The sequence below is a fragment of the Falco naumanni genome, chromosome 3 (genome assembly GCF_017639655.2).
Source record: "Falco naumanni isolate bFalNau1 chromosome 3, bFalNau1.pat, whole genome shotgun sequence".
In the NCBI taxonomy this organism is placed as follows: domain Eukaryota; kingdom Metazoa; phylum Chordata; class Aves; order Falconiformes; family Falconidae; genus Falco; species Falco naumanni.
The window spans coordinates 102,128,685-102,146,826 of NC_054056.1; the positions used below are offsets into that span (position 1 = coordinate 102,128,685).

At 44.8% G+C, this 18,142-nt stretch overlaps 1 protein-coding gene across 1 annotated transcript; it reads left to right on the forward strand.

Annotated features, from left to right (window-relative positions):
* Positions 1–4,776: 4,776 nt before the first annotated feature.
* Positions 4,777–11,090, forward strand: CCN3 (cellular communication network factor 3). Its single transcript, XM_040588643.1, has 4 exons — positions 4,777–5,367; positions 5,654–5,905; positions 7,716–7,924; positions 9,900–11,090. The coding sequence occupies exons 1-4, from the start codon at positions 4,971–4,973 to the stop codon at positions 10,194–10,196; spliced, it is 1,155 nt and encodes a 384-aa protein (XP_040444577.1). The 5' UTR covers positions 4,777–4,970; the 3' UTR covers positions 10,197–11,090.
* The last annotated feature ends 7,052 nt before the right edge of the window (positions 11,091–18,142 follow it).

Consider the following 18,142-nt stretch of genomic DNA (forward strand, 5'->3'; position numbering starts at 1 on the left):
TCCTACTTAAAATAATGACACAGTTAACCATGTTAATCACTGAATAAATCCTCTGTTTTCTTGGAACATCCATCTTTCAGCTGAATCAGAATGAAAAGAGAAGCCATTGGATTCAGTACATGCACTAGCGGGAAAATTCCGTGCCCTGGTTTACTCAGCAAAATCATACATAACCATATTGATCTTCAATGGCCAGAAATATCTTCATCATCCCTATCGTGGTATACGCAACAGGATTACCAGTAAACTGTCTCAGCATGAACAGATCTTTTCAGAAAGAGATTGCCTTACTTATGGTGAACTACTGTCGCTCCTTTGATGACGTTCAAGCAGACCAGTCTTTTTTGGTTCAGAACCATTTTCCTTCTCAGAATCTTTCTAGTGGGGTACTTTAGGGTATCTTCTGGGTATTGATGCTATCCACTTGATCATGCTGAAAAGGATATATACACCAAAATATAGAACGTCTTCTATGAACACAATTCTGCTGCCTGATGGGAACAGGCATCCTACTATGAACATGAAACACTTAAGTCTTGATCCGAAGCTGCTGGGACCATTCATGAATTTGCATAGATCTTCACAGGAAACAATCTTCTTATCTTTTCTCAGTAGCTCGATGAAAAGAAAACCAGTTCATTAAAACTGACATCAGATGTAATATCACCAGCATCTGAGTCTCATATTTGTAGTTCAGGTACCATTGTCAAGATTAATCACACCATTCACCAATATTAAAGTCCTAAATGTTGAGGATGAACTCAAAAGCCCAGTTAACTGTTCATGTCTAGATTAGCTCCTGTAGCATGTATAGAAGTTGAGGCAGAGGGCTAAAACCTCCTGAAGTCAAAGAGCAACTTCAAAACTCCACAGTCCTTATAGACTAGTCATATAAGCACAGAGAAATGTAGTAGAGTCCACTTGAACCTCAGACAGATATCTTCTGAACCGTAATGACTGTGGTACATACCTCAAAGCACACTGTAGTCCGGGAGGGTTGTTTTGAATGGCTCTGGCCAGATGAGAATGACCATCAGGATGATCCTAAATATTAGTTTATGTACCCGGTCATTCAAGTGAGCGACATGATTGACATTTTGCAAATCTTCTTCCAGCAGCTCTACCAGCTCAGACAGACAGGACTGTTTTAGTTATAGCCATTTCATCTGTGGCTGAAGAACCTCTTATGCTGCTACCGTATGTTGAGGGAGGAACCAGTGCAGTTTGTTAGCAAGTCTGATGGCTTGCTATTGATATGTCAGTGTGTACAGAAAGCCAGTAACATCACTGAAATTATGAATTTACTGGGGTGTTTATTTAATTTTTGTTTGTTTCGTGTTTAGGTCGTATGCAACAGTCCCCCTGAAAGATGTCAGGAATTTACAGCTGTCACTAGGCTGAGAAGGGCTAGCTAAAAATCCCAACATAGAATACTTTCAAGAAAAATATTGCAATTTGTGAGGCAGACTACCAAGAGGGCATAAATTTATAAGACAGTGGATGGCAAGGGATGAATCATTCACTTTACATTTGTATCAGTAAAAAACGGTAGGACAAAAGAGCAGAAAGAGAAAGAGAAGGATGTGATATTTATGACAATTTTGATCTCTAAAAATTGCGCACTTGCCATACATACAGAATGGAAGAGAATTCTGCTGGGCTGCTTGTTGTGAAGCAGTGGCCTTCACAGGAGGCTGGACAGGAGGCTGGCTTTAAACAGAGGGGTGCTACCATGGATGCTAGAATTTTTGTAATGCTTGATACACACATAAACACCTCTGGATAAGAACAGGATCAACAACAAGAAACCCTCTAAGAATTAAGCCAGTTTCATTTGTAACCTCTGCTTCCAGTCTTTTAGATAGAGCTTCTTTCAGCATTTTGGTGGTGAAACATACATAACCTGTCTGGTGGTGTGGAAGTAAACAGGATGTCACAGAAGTGACACATTTAGGGTTATTAGCTCTATGGAGGTAAGGATCTGAATAAAGATCGCTTCCAGACAATCATGCCAGAGATTTAGCCCAAGGCAGACTTATGGAAATCCAGAGTGAGAAATCTTTGAGTATAAAGGCTGGTACTGGCCCATGCAGGAGCTCATACCAGCTGATGCTGACTTTGGGTATACACTCTATGCAGTAAGTACAAAGCTGCATCCCTTCCAGAAAGAAAAGATATCTGAAAAGCACTTTGTGCCTTGACAATGTTTAAGTGCAGCATGAGACAGATTACCTGGCTTCCTTAAGCATTCACAGCCAATTCAAAGATGAATTTTAAAGCTAAGATTAGAGAACACTTCAGTGTCTGATCTCCTCCACAGCCCCTAGTTAGCATTTTACACACTTAGACAGGTTATGTCCCTACGGGTCAGAAATTACAGATTAATGACCTGTTTTCCTCTTGCTGCATACCACAAAACGCTTTCCTTGCCTGCGACCCTGGTGCAGGAAAGCCCTTAAGTATATTCTTAATCTGCTCTGCTGCTGGACTCTGTTCCTGAATTTACACCTCTCTACACTATTTTCTGACTGTGTCTCCCTGCAGAGTGAAGAGCAGAGGTTAATTTCTTTACATATTAGGAGGGATTACTCTTTGCAACATCTAGAGCCAAGGCGGTGGCCCAAATATTAAGTCACTCCTTTAAAAAAGCAAACCCAGAGAATCTAAAATATTTATTTGTACCTACTAATTTTATATCATCAATAAAAGCTATTCATTGCCAGCTGAGCCACCATGAAATTTCTCCAGCTGATCGTTCTTTATTCTGTGAGGAGTAATAAAGGGTACTTTCATATGGTAAGAAAAGTTTGTCACTCAAAAACGTTGTGAAACAAATACAAACAAAAACTTTCACTGTTAGGAAGGTGAAACAGTATCCTAGAACTGGTAGTTCCAGTAGACTCCAAATTGCGCACTCTTTGGAGGGAATGAAATGTCTGGGAAAAGGTGTTTGGTCCTATCACCTTATTTTCAAAACTGGTATTTTATAAACAAAGGGGCCTTAATAAATTTATTAAATGCAATTAAAAGTTGGTGGGGTTTGGGTTTTTTTTCAAATTAAGTACACTGGCAAATATTATTTTCATTTCTTTGATTCTCTGTGCAGTTTTATGTGGTAAAACCTTTTTTGTAGACCAGAAGACATGTAAGAGTGGTATGCTAAGGTAATTTTCAGTGGCTGTGAATGATTATCAGCACTGAAAACCTCATCAGATTCACATACAGAGGGACAAACAAAAACAGATCTTCTATGTGCCTCTCTGGTTTACAGACCTGCTTCTGGGAAAACTGTAACAACAGCCATGCTTCTCTATGTAGCTATAGGAACAGCAAACGTTCATGCCTGGCCAAGAGCATTGGTCATTCTGTTCATAAGCAAGGTACAGTAAAAACCAGCTTTGTGCTGACTGCCTAAACGGGAAGCAAGAGGCAAAGCAGCAAGGGGAGAAAAAAAAAATGGAGATTAGGAAGGTGAAATCATTTGTAAGGTAGTGGATGACTGAAATAACCTCAAACCCATGTCCAAACTGCTAATAAGGTTTGAGCAACCCGGTGTTCCCCTTGTCTGGTCCCGCTGTCTTGCGAAGGAGAAAACAAAAGGCCAATATGTGACAAGAGATTATGTGTTTCTGCACCAGTGAAGTCTGCTTTCCCCAGAACGACAGGCTTCTCCAGAAACCCCGCTGTTGCCACACAGCATCAAGAAAGGAATGGTGACTTTTGTCCAAAACAAAACTTGTATCTGGCGATTTCTGTTTTTGTGCTGAGTATTGCTTTGGCATAGAGCTATAGCAGCTTTGTAAAATCATGAGTACCACTTGTGTCATGTCTTAAGCCTAAAAGACCTCTTGTTTTCACTAGTCTGTCTACAACTTTTGTTTATTTTTCAAATATTTTCTCTTTAACAAGCCACAACAGAATCCAGTGCATATTATCTGCCCCAGACAACCAGAGGTAGAGAATATCTGCACGCCAGCAAGACCCAAGAAGGCCTGCCTTGGGCAGAAGGCAATTCCTGACAAGCAAAACCCGTTAACAGATTTAGCCTCCCTTACGCTTGGCCTGAATCAGTTCTGCATGCACTAAAATAACTGCACAGCACAGAGCACTGGAGCTACTTCTCCCAAGCATTCCTGAGGCCTGACATGTCGGCTCTGCATCTCCCACGGCTGCACACGTCAGGCGGGCACTGGGGAGCCTGTTACCGCTCCAACTCATCGTGTTGCACAGAACATGGAGGGCTCCCTGGACAACTGCTGTCTCCCACCAGCCGATATACTCAAAGCCCTCTGGTGACAAACAGTGCCCATGACCTGAAACCGAAGAGTTTACTGGGGAGCGCACATCACCCCCACAGCTCCTTGTCTTCACGGGGTCCATTTGCCGTCTCTGTAGTGCTCACAAAGCTCGAGGCCTCACACCAGGGCCAGAAGCCGTGTAGCCCTGAGAGGAGCTTGTGCTCTGGGAGCGGGGCGCAGCCACCGAGCGCTGCCCAGCCATATCGGTTGTGACAGAGACCACGGCGTAGCCCCCCCAACAGCAGAGGCTTCCCTACAATCCACTAGCGGCAGCACAGCTCATGTGGGAGACGCGAACAGGGCTGGTTATGGGGGGCGGGTTGAAGTTGGCAGCCCTGGCCCGGGGCAGCCCCGCGCCTCAGGCGCCGGCCCGGCGGTGCCCGCGGGGCTCCGGCCCCCTCACCAGGGAGCGCCCCCGGGTGCGGGCTCCCGCCCGGGTGCGGGCCCGGCGGGGCTGGAGCAGCGGCTCGGCGCCGCCGGAGCAGGTGGCGGGAGGAGCAGGGGGCGCGCAGCGCCCGGCCCGGCTCCAGCTCCCCGCCTCCGGCCCGCTCTGCCCGCCGCGGGACGGGGGGGCGGCGGTGGAGGGGGGTCCCCGACGGCCTCTATATAAGCGGCTGCAATGGCTCTGCCGGCAGAGCCGAGCGGTGCGGCGGGGAGGCGGCGGCCGGGACCATGGCGACGGGCGGCGGGCAGGGCCTGCCAGCCCTGCTCCTCCTCCTCCTCCTCCGGCTGAGCGAGGCAAGTGCGGGGCGCCCGGCGGGGCCGGCGGGTAGGGGGAGCCGGCGGCCGGGCCGGCCCTCCCGTGACCCGGCCCTCCGGGCCGTTTTGTCCCCGCAGGTGAGCGGCCGGGAGCCGGCGTGTCCCCGGCCCTGCGGCGGGCGCTGCCCGGCCGAGCCGCCGCGCTGCGCTCCGGGGGTGCCCGCCGTGCTGGACGGCTGCTCCTGCTGCCTGGTGTGCGCCCGGCAGCGCGGCGAGAGCTGCTCCCCGCTGCTGCCCTGCGACGAGAGCAGCGGCCTCTACTGCGACCGCGGCCCCGAGGACGGCGGCGGGGCCGCCGGCATCTGCATGGGTCGGCTGGCGGCGGGGGGGCGGGGGCCGCGGCCGCCGGGGCTGCGAGGCCGGCGCCCTCCCCGGGGCGGCGGGGAGACCCTGGGGGCCCGCCGCGGTGCCCCGGGGTGCCGCTGCCCGGCTGCGCGCCCCCTTCCCTCAGGGGACGCGTCGGGGCCCCGGGGCTGCGGGGTGCGGGGTGCGGGGAGCGGCCGCCCAGGGCCGGCAGGGCCGCCTGCCGCGGCGCGTCGGGAGCGGGCGCCGGGTGCCCTCTGCCTCAGGGAAATCGCCTCCGCTTTTCCCGCTAGTGCTGGAGGGAGACAACTGCGTGTTCGACGGGATGATTTATCGCAACGGGGAGACGTTCCAGCCCAGCTGCAAGTACCAGTGCACCTGCCGAGACGGACAGATCGGCTGCCTGCCCCGCTGCAACCTGGACCTGCTGCTCCCCGGCCCCGACTGCCCTTTCCCCAGGAAAGTTGAAGTCCCTGGAGAGTGCTGTGAGAAGTGGATCTGCGACCCGACAGATGAAGTGATTTTGGGAGGTTTTGCTATGGCTGGTGAGGAAACTAAAACTAATTAGCACAGTCAGTGTGAGGAGGAGGTGATACCATACTGGAAATACCCATGAGGTTGCCAAATTTAAGACACGCTTGTTTGTTTGGTCATTTTTTTCCTCGTTTAGAATCACTAGTAAGTATACCAGTGGTTGTGAGTAAAGGCAGAGCTCAACAGGTAAAAGAAAAGATATTCAAAGGATGAATTCAAAGGCAGTTAACTTGAGATAGTTCCCAAATCTGAACTTGCTCTTTATCTGGTACAGGGTAGTTCTGTGAGTGGGATAAACCAGGGGCAAGCCTCCAAACGTTTCCCCACCACCACCAAAATCAAAGCTGCAGTCCTGCTAGTTGCTCTGCAAGAACACATTACATCATAAATACTATTTAACAGCTTAGTCTACAAAAGACTTTTTTTTTTTCCCCCTAAATTCCCCCGCTATTAGAAAGTGGTCGGTATGGTAGCTAAAATGCCAACAAATTCCTGCCTGTCTGTACTCGAGCTCTCATCATTATTATTGGCATTAAAAGCATTACAAAGTACTTGGAGAAGAGTGGTTATAAACACAGTGCGTGGATCTGAAAAAAATACATCCCATTCCAAAACGCAGAACTCATAAAGTGCTTTTGTGATTGAAACAAAATACGTAATATTTTCCCCCTGTTTCTTAGGGAATTATGTCTCCATCCCCTTTAAATTAGTCTAGTAGTTCAACATGAATTTTCATAAGCTACTTTTACTGAGAGTTGAGGACACTGCATTCTCTTCCAGTCACTGCTCTTTGTGGTCTTAAGCAGTTAGTTATGCTGAAACTCAGCTAATCCATTTGAAAAACAAGTAAGGAAGGATCCAGGAAGAAAAGCTCTAACAGCTTTTCAGAGTGCTATGAAGTGTCAGTTCTAAGGCACATAAAGTCTAAACAAAAAGCTTGCCACCTTTCTACTGTCTTTTCCTTTTCTTTGATTTGTCTGGCATTGACGGGCTAATCCGTAAAATGCCTACAGATGGATTATTTGCATTCTTTCTAGCAATGGCCATCCTTCTTCGGAGGCCACCTTTTTGGAGCTTTACCATGTAAAAGGCAGAAATGCTGTTGTAAAGGAGGTTAACAGCAAGAGCTGTGATTGACAGCTCAGTCGTGTTGCCTCATTCTGTTTACTCCTGTGATAATGGTGAAACCAAATGCTACACTTTACAATATTTGCATAATACAGCTTAACGCTGCCATGGGGGCAGGACAACGGTCAGAGTTGCCTATAGCTTTGAGTAGCTGTGATAACTCCTGGAAATCGCTTACCTCCTCCCTCCCCACCATCACACTGGCTTTAATCTGTCAATAATTGACAAGACTGGGTGACTTTATGACTCTCAGGGTAAAGGCCTTTACTTCCATGCTGTTTATTAGTTTAGATAAAACATTCAGCCTCTCTCAAATCATATCTAATACAAATACTTCCATGACATATCTTTAAAACAGATTTGTGATGTATTTCCATTGTAAAGAGTGGAGAATAAAGAGTCGATCCGAGTTCTAAACCAGCTGAAAAATTGGCAATAATTCTTCCAGCTGTGGACTTGAGTGAACCAAATCTAAATGCTTTGCTGATTACACTGATAGGCACCTTTCTGGTTTTAGATGTAGGGAGCTCATAAAAAGGCAACTTTTAAAATTCCTAAATCCTGTCAAAAGCATGTGTTTTGGACCTTCTCTTGTCTTACGTGTTCCTTCCCAGATATGGCAGAGCTCATTTAGATACTGGCTTTTTGCATGAGGTTTTCTTGTAATAAAGTTCTGTGGGGTTTTGTCTCCAGCCTACAGGCAAGAGGCCACACTTGGGATCGATGTGTTGGATTCAAGTGCCAATTGTATTGAGCAGACAACAGAATGGAGTGCTTGTTCCAAAAGCTGTGGAATGGGTTTTTCCACCCGTGTTACCAACAGAAATGAACAGTGTGAGATGGTGAAGCAGACACGGCTCTGCATGATAAGACCCTGTGAAAATGAAGAGGCATCTGATAAGGTATGCTGCAAAGAATGGCAAGAGAGCAGAGTCTCTTTGGCTGTAATTCCAAGGTTGCAATATTATGGTCTAGAATGCTCCAGATGCAAATGTACATAAATGCACCTTTTAGCATATGTGCAGCAAGCCCAGCATTTTTTGTAAGCGTTAGACTTGGCATGTGCTGCCCCTCCAGCAGGTCAAGGGAGATGATTCTACCCCTCTACTCTGCTCTAGTGAGACCCCACCTGAAGTACTGCATCCAGCTCCAGGGCCTCCAGTGTAATTAGGACGTGGACCTGTTGGAGCGGGTCCAGAGGAGGGTTGTGAAGATGACCAGAGGGCTGGAGCACCTCTCCTGTGAAGACAGGCTGGGAGAGTTGGGGTTCTTCAGCCTGGAGAAGATAAGGCTCCAGGGAGATCTTATTGCAGGTTTTCAGTACCTAAAGGAGGCTTATAAGAAAGATGGGGACAGACCTGTTGCCCTACTAAAGGGCAAGGAAGAGGGGTAATCATTTTAAAATAAAGAGGGTAGATTCAGACTAGATACAAGGAAGATTTTTTTTTGCAATGAGGGTGGTGAAACACTGGAACAGGTTGCCCAGAATGGTGGTAGATGCCCCATGCAAGGTCAGGTTGGACGGGGTTCTGAGCAACGTGATCTAGTTGTAATCACATCACAGGGTGGTTGGACCAGATGACCTTTAAAGGTCCCTTCCAACCCCAACTATTCTATGATAATTTGAGTCATCCCAAAGAGATCAGATGTATTGCACGTGCAGACTATCTTGACAGCTCCTGCAGGCTAACTTCTCCCACAAATGCAATTGTACTAGCTGCATGTATACTTCAGAGTTGCTCCAGTCATGCGTGGATATGTCAGACTTCTAGTCTGTTGGGCATCTGGAACTGCAGAGGAATGTGTCAAATCCTGCAAAATCTTCTTGGGTAAATTAAACCTTATTTTATGTTTACGTTTATGATGCTTTTTCCAAAAGCAAATCCGACACTGACACTTCATGGCAATAAATGTGTATCTTGGGGAGCTGACTTTTTTGCTGCTTTTACACATCATGCAAGTGTTACTGTCAGGGAGAATAACATGTAGCTAGGTGAGAGGACTATCACTTCATGTAATGTTCTGAGCGTCGGAAAGCATTGCTAAAGCCTTTGCTGAATATACTGTGGGGTTTTAACTATTGTGTTTTGAAAAGGATATAAAACATTTGGGAACAGTTGGGGAAACTAACAAGAATGATCAGAGGTCTAGAAGACATGTTCAACATGTTCAGCTAGGGGAGAATAGATTGAACTGAACTTTTTCTGAATGCAAGAGAACGGAGATATGTTCTCATAACTGTGTTCAGATATTGCAGCCTGTTCGGTCTGTGGGAGATACAAGGGTGAGTTTAGAATGCATAAAAATTAAGACATGAGTGAAAACCTTCCAAGCAGTAAGAACAGTGAATTGTTAGGATTGTCTGGGGCAGACATGGAGTCTCTTGTCACTGAAGACTTCCAGGGACAAGTTAGACAACCATCTGTTAAGAATAACATGGATAAAGCTCATCCTGCCTTGGGTCACAAGAATGGGCTATTTTGAGGTTTGTTCTAGCTCTCTTGTTTTCCCCTGAATCTAGTCCTGTAACTTGCTCATTTGGCTTCCTGGTTCTCTGATGGAACTACACTAGCCTGAGTTTTCCAGTAGAGTATAGTTTGATAATGAATGTTGGTTTGGCTTGTCTCAGATGATAAGAGTGGGCTTTAATTATTTATCATTTATTACTGGCCCAATAGCACACTGGTGTCAAAGGACAGATCTTGTAGGAGTTACCTGTAAGTAGCTACTGAAGTAGATGTAGAGTCTTAACACTGTTGAATGAGCAAAGACAAATTCCAGTTTTCAGAGTAGACCTGTATCCTTGCATGTCACTTTTTAACTGATATCTGTCTTATGCAATGATACATCTAATGTGTCCCCTTGTATTTCTTTTAGAAAGGAAAGAAATGTATCCGAACAAAGAAGTCTTTGAAAGCCGTTCGCTTTGAATACAATAACTGCACTAGTGTGCAGGCATACAAACCTCGTTACTGTGGCCTCTGCAATGACGGGCGATGCTGTACCCCACACAACACCAAAACAATTCAAGTTGAGTTCCGCTGTCTTCAGGGCAAAGTCCTAAAAAAGCCAGTGATGTTGATCAACACCTGCGTCTGTCATAACAACTGTCCTCAGAGTAACAATGCTTTCTTCCAGCCGTTAGATCCGACATCTAGTGAAGCAAAAATATGAAAAGCATAAATTAGGTAGTGCAAAAGGTATAAATAGTTTATATAAAACTTGACCCACAATGAATGTAACAGTAGCATATGTAAAATATCTAAGATGTTTTTCGATACAGTCTAGGCGCTTTCTTTTTTCCTGTAGTTTATTAAATACCTCATTTTACATTTTTTCCCCTACAAACGTCTTCTATTCACTTGAAGGAAACTTTGTACCTTGGACAGAGCCTTCTTTTTTTCTTGATGATGGCATACAGATTACGAAGTGAACAGCTAGACTTCCTCCTTGAGTTAAGGGGATCATGCCACGTGTTTCAGTAGCTGTAAGTCTGGTCTCTTTAAGAGTAAAGAGATTCCTTGGGGAATGCATAATACTGTATCACATAAGCTTCCAGGTTCTTAACTTCACTTTGCGTATTGCGTATAAACACTTAAACAGTGGGGGTTTTCTCCATTCTAATGAAACTCTGTTTCTGATGACAGTAAAAATCTTACTGATGAAAGTGTTGCACTCCTGTGTCTTATAAAATACCTTCTGTCTATACCTCGGGCTTTCTTTGAGGATTAAGTTTGCCTGTAGCCACTGCAGTGATACAGCTAAGATCTCTTTTCCTGAAGCATAGCAGATTGATAGCTGACAGTAATTAGGTTTCTCTTCGGTAACTTCACTAGCAGTCTAATCCAAAACCCACTAAAGTCAGGGTCTTAGGAGAACTTGGTTCTAACTGATGTGTGTCTGTAGATATAACTATTTGGATGCAAAAATAAAATTTCTGTAAATTCCTCTAAAATACTAACTGTATCATATGGTGCTTCATTTCTTAGAAAGGTGTATATGTAAATAGAAACTGTATATATTGTAATATAACTTTACTAAGTAAATAAACTTTATGTGATTCAAAATATTTTTTTCCCAAAGTTGTTTTTCTTGAACTACCGACTTTTAACAGCTAAATGCAATGGGAAGAATAAGGGTCTGCCGACTCTTAAAATCGAAAGACCTTATCTTGTGATGTTCTTAGTGTACCTCATCCTGATCGCTGCCCTAGCAGGTGTGCAGGAAAGGATGAATAATTTGTGAGACACTTATTAGAAGGGAGGTTTATTTCAGAGTAAGTTAGCCTGGGAGGTAGGATGAGGTAAAGAAAGTTAAGTTTGGACGTGGTGTGAGCTGAAACATAGTGGTAGTGGGCAAGAATAATTAGGTGATTTGGACTTCGGGTTTGGGTCTGAAGTACTAACAAAGTATTTAGTTGGGTCTTGCAGCATTTCAGCCTCACAAAAGCAGCCCGTGACCCTGCTTATGCTAGATATTGTATGGCAATATCCCCAAAGAATCTAGAGCCTGAGGGTGGCAGTTTCGTGTATGTTAAGACACGTATGTGACAGGATTGTGTGTCAAATAGGTCATAAGTACAATTGTGCAGACGTTCAGCTGCCTAGCCTGTGGGACCAAGCTTAGCCTGGTGTGTGTCTCTCTGCGTTAGAGATACCAGGGCAGTACTTATGCCACAACCATTCTATGACCATGTGGTAGGAAACAACTCTCTCTTGAGAAGAGAAAAAAAAAAAAAAACCAAACAAATCTCAGCATTTTTGGCCTAACGTCCCCTTTCTCTGGAGGAGCTGGCAACCTCCAGGTTGGGAATTCCTGAGGGGTACACACCCTTTCACACCCAAAATCATTTATACTCGCGCACCAGCTTTTCATTGTTGCATTGCTTCTCCTTTATCCCTCTGCTTTCCCTTTATGTTACCTAGATTTTCACATAATGCCCTATGTTTTCCTTTTATTGGCTCATACACGCAAAGCACAAGCACCAGGGAGAAGCAGTTCAGCAAGCAGCTTCCGCTTTGCAGGCAAATTGAAGAGCTCGTCTGGGATATGAACCCACAACCCCTTGTGCATTAAGATCATCCATTACTCTTCAGTTTGTTGTTTTCTCCCCTCCAAAGGCAGGAATTTAATTTCTGATATTTTTGAAGAGGCATAAATCAGCTTCCTGCTGAGACACTTCTTGTGGATTGTCCATCGCTTCCTGTGAGAAGGGGACTAAGTGCACTATGGCGTATGAGTTCAATTCCAACGCAAGTAAGTGCTTTTGTCTATGGACATATCTCTGGCACTTTAAAGTACAGTCTCCGCTTCAGTACACCCAGTGCCAAAATGCCCCCTATCACCTTCCCTAGTGGTGCTCTGTGTGATCTCCACGTCTTCAATCCGTTTTGTAGAGAGGACAGTTGCATCATTATGAGCACTACAACCTTCACAGAAGAGAAGTGCTACAGTGTTCAAATCCTTGTCAGCTACCTTTATTTAACACCAGAATTATTGCAATCTCAATGTCTTCTTACAATACTGTAACATTTCAGCAAGAAAAATAGTTTTTGGAAAGAAACATAAATATTTCCTCTGGACAAAAGGAGCCAAAGATCTGAGACAGTTCTCCACTGTCTTTTAGACTATATACTTAATAGCAATTCAGTGGCTATTTTTACCTCAACTCAGTTGATCCAGCTTTCCATCTGGTTATCAGTTTTGTTATATTCATTTAGATTTGTTTTACTTTAATATGGACAGTTACTAGTGTAGTCATTGGGCCAATTTCAGCCTGTTTCTGCACAAGGCCGTGGCACCAATTTAATTAAAACAGTGGTGTATCAAACCTGTGACATTTGTATAAGTAAACTCCAATGATACATTTCTGGTTTAGGACTCTTATTTTCCCAAACAAGCAAAGTTAAATTATTCAGATTGAGCAAAATTGAATTATTCATATGTCAGTAACTCATTTTCATGTCTCCGAGGATTCCCATCTGAGCGTTTCGGGAAACACCACTTGATATTCAATGTATGGGTCCATACAGCAATATGTACCCAGCATGCCATGTTGATGGAACAAGCACAAAATATGCTGGTTGACTTGTTCATCCCCATACTCTCTGAACAAATTTACCTTTCCTTCGCTAGTACCAGTCAAGGACCGTCCCAAAAACAAGCTGATTAGAAAGCTTTTAAAAATTTATTTCTGCATTTAATTGAACAGCTTTTGGTGTTAGCAACTGGTAGGCCAGGTGCCACCTCCGATAAGTGATGCTGATGGCAGCCAGTGTTACCCCCTACAGCACGTATGCCCAGGAGAGATGTCTGTAGCTACTTCCAGGACGGCTTCATGTCTAGGACGTCATTAAAGCAACATGCTTCTTGCATTTAATCTGCTTTGAATTTGTCTAGTGCAGCAGTCAATGACATATTGCAAACATGTCTTCCTTGGCCCTCACTGGCTGTGTAAGGAGACCAGCTGTCAGCCTCCCAGCTGGTGCCTGACACTAGACTGAAAACCTCACCGTGAGTAAATTTTTACAATTGATCATGGCTTCACCATTTCTGTTTTCTGGTATAATTCCAGTAGCAGCACAACAAAAACTTCAGGAAAATACAGAGTGTCACTATTTTTTTCTTTCTAATCCAAGCTATAATTTGCCTTGACTCTATTAATTTTTAGGTGTGTGGGGAGATGGACAGGAAGAAATTTAGTTACTGTTTCTAGTCCTGGTATTTATATCTTATGACAAATCTGAACTTCATGAAATAACATTATCTTTCTCTCCCCTGACAGCTTACTACATTGGAATCCATTTTTCTTCTTAATTGTTTTTAAGCAATAATAAAATGATTCTTTGTACTAAAGCTTTCTGTATTAACTCTTGTTTCAAAAAGCCAGTCTAGTTACATCTACCATGCTAAATTTTGTGATGTGAGCTGTCTAGCGCAGGCACAAAATTCAGTGTGACCTGAGGGAAAATTCTGCTCTGATTTTTCCTATTACCAGTCCCAGTTTATGCGTTACACAGGAACGGACACCTGTTCTGTGGCTGGAGATACTACACTGGTATCAGTCAAGAGACCTACCATGCAGCTGTGAGAGGAACAGTTTGCTTGCAAATATCTAATACATACGGGTTTTATTTGTTCAAATCCCTGCAGTTAACACCGTTATTCCTATAAATGTGTGAAGCTGGAGCTAACAGCTCGTTTCTTTATGATTAAGCATACCTTTAAAATCTCATGTTCTCTCCATGGACTGTGGAAGGAGCCCAGAAAATTGCCTGCCACTAAGCTTGCTGGAAAAACATGAAATAAATTTCACACTGAGCAAGCCTTCTCCACCCAGAGGAACAGGAGGGAATAGTCATTGCTGGTCAACTCATTTAACTGAATGATTTGTAGATTAGCAAGCAGGAAAAAATACTTATTTATATCCCAGGAAGTAGTTTTATCTGCCCTGGATGTGCAAATTGTCACATGAAAATAATGAAGTGCCCCATAGACCTCAAACGTTTCAGTGTTCATGGTTGTTAACCTGGTGGTTGTCATTGCATTTCAGTTCACACAGGGAGACCTGTGTCTGCTCTCCTAGGTTGTCTCTGCTCCTCTTTATCCTCTCATTCCATCAGCATGTGCTGAGTCTGTTTTCCACCCTCTTCCCTAATTTTTCCGTTCTTTCCTCCACAAAATGCTACTTTTATCCCAGTTCTCAAGGCCCACTCCTTATTTTTCACTTCTACAGTGCCCTCAAGTGGCAAATTAAACTTGCATATCCCATTGCCAGAGACCTTGCACCCCATGCACCCCACCTTCTCCCTTTCCCCACGAGACTTGCACCCCTGAGAGAACACGCTATGTCCATTGCGGCTGCAAAAACATCTGCTTGGAGCTAATCAGAGTCTTTTGAAGCATATTTTCATTTTTCTGAAGGTAAAGGCTAAAGGATATTTAAAAAAATAAAATAATAATGGATATTCTAAAGAGGAAAAGGTGTGTTGGAGGGGGGGGGAGACTCGCCTCCCTGCAGCGCTGGATCTGGATCATTAGAAACCAAGGCTCAGCACCTCATTCTGCCCCTGGTTCAGAGAAATTCCAAAAGAAAGAATCTATCCATTAGGCTAAACAGAGACTTGAGCCTGCATATAACCCAGGACTGTACTCTGACAATCAGGACAGAAAAATAAGCATGTTCGCCTCTGTGGGAGGATTGCTGGTTTGGGTTGTTTTGTGTTTTCCCCCCCCCTCTGTTTTTAATTACAGAATTGCACTTCAATAAGAAGCTGGGTTGTTGTTGTGGGTTTTTTGTGCAAAAAGAAGCAAATCCCAGAAATCCTTGCCTGGATTGAGGCAGAATTAAATCTTATGAACTGCCTTCGTAAACAACTACAAGCATCGAAATGCTTGAAAAGTTACAGCCTCACCACTTTGCAAAAACGGCATCTTCAGGCTGTGACCCGTTAGGCTGGCTGCTTTCAAACCAAAGCTTTTCCCTCATCGGGAAAAAGAATCAGACTTCCATAGTTTGTTTTAAATTCGAAGTGAAATGCTGTTTGTAATTCTGGCCCCGAGTGAGGGGCTGGGTCACCTGCCCCCTGAGCAGCGCGGCGGTGGCAAAGGCAGCCCTGAGCGTGGCCCTTGGCCTGGCCCCGTCTGCGGGAGCGACAGGGTCTAATGTGAACCCACAAACTCGTACCCCACAGACTGAGAGCATCAGCTGCAGAGCACTGAAGGTACGTACTTTCAAAACGTTGGGTTTCAGTGGGCTGGCCCAGTTCTCCTCCAACCCGCGGCGAAGGAGGACACCTGGTGGCTACGGGCCACCTTGGCTTGCCAATGATGACAAACTTTGGGTCTGTTCCTGAAAGCAGGGGATGCATCCAGAAAAATGAGGCCAACTGATGTAACTTATGACAACTGTCACTGGTTACGGGGACGTTAGCAGCGGGGGAGCACAGAATAGCTGTCCAGCTTTTAAATGTATACAAATTATCGTTAGCATCATGGCAGACCCCAGCCCCACTGGGGACCTCGTTTGCTTGGGGTGGGTATACAATACGGAAGAAAGTTTCTCATCCCAGATGCTTTCCAGTTAAGTGGGAAGGGCACAAAGGGTGAAGGCAGGGAGAGGCCCTTTGGTTAGCACACCAGGCACCAAAAGCTCAGTATGTACGAGCGCCTTCCTCCCCACCACACACAATTTGTGGTAAAAAACCAGGAAAGGAGCCCATTTCTCTGAAGTCACCATCTACAGCCTTAACCACAAAGGCTGTTCTCCTCCCCTCGGCTTTACCCTTTCAAGTCCATCCTGCATTTCAGAGGATGATGTTGCCGAGGAAATGAAGCAATGCGCTTTCCTTTGGAGAATCAGGGGAGGTCTTGGGCACCACGCAAGACCTTTGCAGCCTAGAAGGACAATGAGCTCAGGGAAAATGGTGGTCTCAGGAGTGGTGACTGTTTGCTCTGTCATGGAGAGGCTGCTTCTGTATATGATGCAGATGTACTTAGGACAGTCTTATTTAATTTGATGGCAAACTACCGTATCTTGGTTTACACATTGCCTGGTGGAATGTGGCTTTGCATCTCTCTTCCTTGGGATGCCTGTGGAGGAGATACTCATGTCTCACTTGCACTGACCATTAATCAACGAGGTTGCTGAATCTTTCCTCTTCCAAGCTGTAGTGAACATTTTAGCTTCCATATCAGTGTGAAAAAAACACAGAGCCTAGGGACCAGTACCTGCAGCCCATGTACAGCAGCAGGACCACGATGCTGGAGAAAGCCGAGGAAGCCCAGGAGCCCCAGGGCTGGGGACTGAGCCCCTGCCCTGCTTCACGGGCACTTGGCACACAGAAAGAGAAGAGAGGAATCTCTGCTGCAGCTTTCAGGCCTGCCTGAAGTGGGAGGGGAAGGCAAGGGCACAGCTCTGAGAGACAGAAAATGCCCCAAGCCAGCTGCAGCTGTTACACCAAGTTCTTTGAGGTATCTGTGCTCTTTTATTTAAGCTGACTTGGGCTTTTGGTTCCTGGGAAGAGCTGATGTGTTCTTGCCTTGTCACAATTGTTCAGCATTTTAAAGACACCGCTCCCCACCCACCCCACAAAAAAATAAAAAATAATAAAAATCCTGTTGAAATGCAAGTGCTGACCTTTACCCAACTTTATATTCCTGTGAAAAGAGGTTTTTTCCAGATTTACCACGAGGGGGAGGCAGCTGAAAAATTATCGGACACCCATTCTTAGCACTCACGTTTTTCTGAAAAACACAGGGACATCTGCAAAAAGAGTGCAAGGGAATCTGTCTTCAGGCTCAGAGAAGATATTAACCTTTACATGGCTGATATCAATTAATCTCCTTTTAAGTAAGGTTTATATTTTTAACTGCATTAATTGCAGTTAGAATGAGATTCAGCATTTCCCAGGGGAAGAAATTCTGCTAATGAAAATGATGCCCTCGCTTCTATATATGGAATGAAATAATAGAAATAGTTTCTCCAGAAATTAAATCAAGCAGCAAACGCATGCTGAATGTTTAATATGAAGTAGATTAAAAAATAAATTATAAATTTCAGAATATTAAGAAACATAACTACCAGAGCCTAAGAACATGAAAAGTCTTGAAGTGGTAACTAAGGCCATCAAAAACCTTCCGCTGCCAATAGCATCAGCAGACAAGGCAGAGAAAAAAAGCCAGATGAGGCAGAGAGAGGTCAGGTCCCTTCCCCATGGTCTCCTGCAGATCAGTGGCAGATACATCAATACAAGGTACTAGTGAGGTATCTCTTGGATGACTTTTTGAAGTGATGAAAACAAAAGGAGGTTTCTCCCTCAGTCTCTCTCTCCCATGACTGTACTTTGACAAGCCATGGAACATTCGAAGTCCAAGGTCAGCCTGAGCGTAGAGCTATGAAAAGCAGCTGGGGAACCCTTTGGGAACAGTAATTATGAGCATATAAGAGGTGATCTTCTCCCCTATGTGAGACATGAGTCTATCAAAGATTGGTATTCAATAGCAAGCCTGCAGAATAGGCCACCTTTGAAAGCTATAATGAATAACCTCAAAAGAAACCATTATAAAATCTTAAACATGTGCAAGATACTAGCCAAGGGCTTAATAAAATACACAAGCCC